Consider the following 2,702-nt stretch of genomic DNA (forward strand, 5'->3'; position numbering starts at 1 on the left):
TAATTAAAATTCTCAAATTCAAGCTCAAAAATTGGAAAAACTTCTGATAAAAAGTGTCTCCACCTTAAATGAGCTTTACATGTCGCAAATCTAAATTAATTGGGATATCAATACAAATACTAAACACCGAATAAAAAAAACTACTACCTAGACCAACAAGAAAACTTGTGTTTCAATTTTAATTAGAGTTTTCAAATTTGATTTAGATATTGAAAAAAGTTCTAGTAGGAAGTGTTTCCCCCTAAATGGACTTTTCTGCATCGCATAGCTGAGTTTGAGATACCAATACAGATATTGAACGCCAACTAGTGCTTGGACCAACAAGAAAACTAGTAGGCCCCATTGATAAAACCTCATAAAGCCCAAACTTTCTATAAATGTTGGTCACGCTATGTTTATATTAAAAAAAGTTAGGCAAATCAAAGTGCTAGGATCCTCATTCATGAGTTGCCTTCCCTTTTCATACAAGCCAAAAATGAGTCCCAACCATTCAATTGTGTTATAGTGGGGACAGAGTAAAATCCAAGGCAATTCAATAATTGTATATTAGAAATATATACTTATTATATCTGTCAACAATAGTTCGTTAGAACTTAGATATATAGCTTCAACATGACTAGAAAAAAACCAAGTAGGTACGTAATATATGTTCAATATCTAGTTGCCTATAGGTACAACTATAAAAGGAAGACAATAGTGCAAATATCTTAATCAAGCAAAGAAACAATATGAAGAAATATTGTATTCCTACTAGTCAAAGTTTGTTAACATTCTTGTTTTTCTTTTTTGCTTTTGTGGTGTGTTTGAGAGGTGATGAAAATGTAGATGGAAGTAGCAATGTTGTTCAAGGTTCAACAAATGCCAACAATTCCTACAATATTACTCGTGATGTTATCGATAAAAAGGATACGAATAAGGGAGGTGGAGGAGGAGGAGGTCGTGGTGGTGGTGGACGTTGGTGGGGTGGTGGAGGTGGAGGCGGAGGTGGAAACGATGGTAAAGGAGGAGGTGGTGGTGGTGGTGGCGGGGGTGGGAGTAAGGGTGGGGGTGGTGGTGGGGGTATGGGAGGTAGTGGTGGATGGGGGTGGGGAGGAGGTGGGGGTGGGTGGTGGGCATGGGGATGTAGGAAACAAAAAGAGCATAATAATCATCATAAACATTTGCATATGAACAATGATCAAGATTACAAAATAGGTGAATTTGCACAATGCATGGTTAAAAATAGATGCAAAGGGATGCGTTTGGATTGTCCTCTTCATTGTGGAGGACCTTGTTATTATGATTGTAGACATATGTGCAAAGCTCATTGTCGTCGTGCCTAAAGGTTTTTCTCGTCAATTGAATGAATCTATTAAGTCATCAAGAATAATATATGTAGCAGCAAGAATGGTGCACCAATCACCTATTTATGATTCTCGCTTGAAAGTCAGAACGAACACGTCTGCTGTCTATTGTACTAAGTTCTTTTTTGCTATAGTGTGTGGTATTAATTTTGCTAGAAATTAAGTGTATGGAAATTTGGTGAACTCGTTGAGATTGGGTTGTAAATTAGCACTAGCAAGTATTGTGTTTTGCAATATGGTTTTTTTAGCTCTCTAAATTTGAGGGCTAAAAGATTTCTTTTATTTTTAATTGATTTTTTGTATTTGCATAAAGGTTGAAGTCTTCTACCTTTTCAAGCAAATGAATAATGTCATATTTGAAGATTATTATGAGCTGCTGACTATAAAACTTCTAACTCTATATAATATTCTTTTGTTTCTCTTCCTTTTCTTTTTAATTTCTCTATAAAAGAATATAAAATTCTTTTAAGTTTTTCTTACTTTGAGAAACTTCATATTCAGTTCAATCGAAACATTTAAAATGAAACAGAGGGAGTTGGTTTTTAGCTAGGACGGATACTTTTTGGTATTATGCCGTATTCAAAAATTTAATAGCTTATATCGAAGCTCAATATTTTTTATTTTATTTATTCAAAATTCTGTTGTTCTAATAAATTAAGACCAAAATGGAGTGTTAGAATGTTTTCCGGAATATGTTTTCCTAACAAAATATTTTTAAAATTTTTCTCATACCGATCAAAATATTTTCTCTGAAAAAACAAATGATGCACAATTGTACAAGCGTGAAATCTTTTCTTATTTTCCAAAGAATTAAGTTTATAATTAAATTTAAAGTTTTGTTCTAAGAGAAATCATTTCTATTTTTTGTCAAAATAGAGAGTGATTTAAACTTGATAGTTCACAGGAAATTCTTTTACTTTTTTTTATTATACTTTCCTCTATACAATCTAACTCTAGATTGTGTTTATCTAGAATTAAAAACTTAATAAATTAAGTTTTCCACTTATATTTTTTACCTATTTCAAGAACTCAAACTCCAAAAACTTAAGTAACTAAATAGAAAAAAAAAATGTCTTCTTCACTCAAATTTCAATTGTCAATTTTAGTTTACCTCTTCTTCTTTCTATCATCATTCCCCTTCTATGGCACAACTACAAAGTTCTTCATGCCTTTCTTCAATGTAAATGTCATCGATGAGCTAATCGATCCATTAGACATGGATTGTGCAATTAACGGTATTACTCAACCAAGAGTTAGTCTTAGACAATCTCATCTTCATAAATATTCTGTTGATGTTGGTGCCCAAGTAGAAGCTACACTACTTTGTAACATGACTTCTGGTCCTAGGTCTGGAAAATT

The 2,702-nt window shown here is 32.9% G+C and overlaps 1 protein-coding gene across 1 annotated transcript; it reads left to right on the top strand.

Moving 5' to 3' along the window:
- Window positions 1-623: 623 nt before the first annotated feature.
- LOC125871225 (glycine-rich RNA-binding protein blt801-like) lies at window positions 624-1,541 on the top strand. Its single transcript, XM_049551824.1, has one exon. The coding sequence runs from the start codon at window positions 729-731 to the stop codon at window positions 1,320-1,322; it is 594 nt and encodes a 197-aa protein (XP_049407781.1). The 5' UTR covers window positions 624-728; the 3' UTR covers window positions 1,323-1,541.
- Window positions 1,542-2,702: the final 1,161 nt, after the last annotated feature.

This window comes from Solanum stenotomum, chromosome 7, assembly GCF_019186545.1.
Source record: "Solanum stenotomum isolate F172 chromosome 7, ASM1918654v1, whole genome shotgun sequence".
Lineage (NCBI taxonomy): Eukaryota > Viridiplantae > Streptophyta > Magnoliopsida > Solanales > Solanaceae > Solanum > Solanum stenotomum.

Coding starts and splice junctions, on each gene's coding strand:
- LOC125871225 (XM_049551824.1), top strand. CDS start 729: ATGAAGAAATATTGTATTCCTACTAGTCAAAGTTTGTTAACATTCTTG.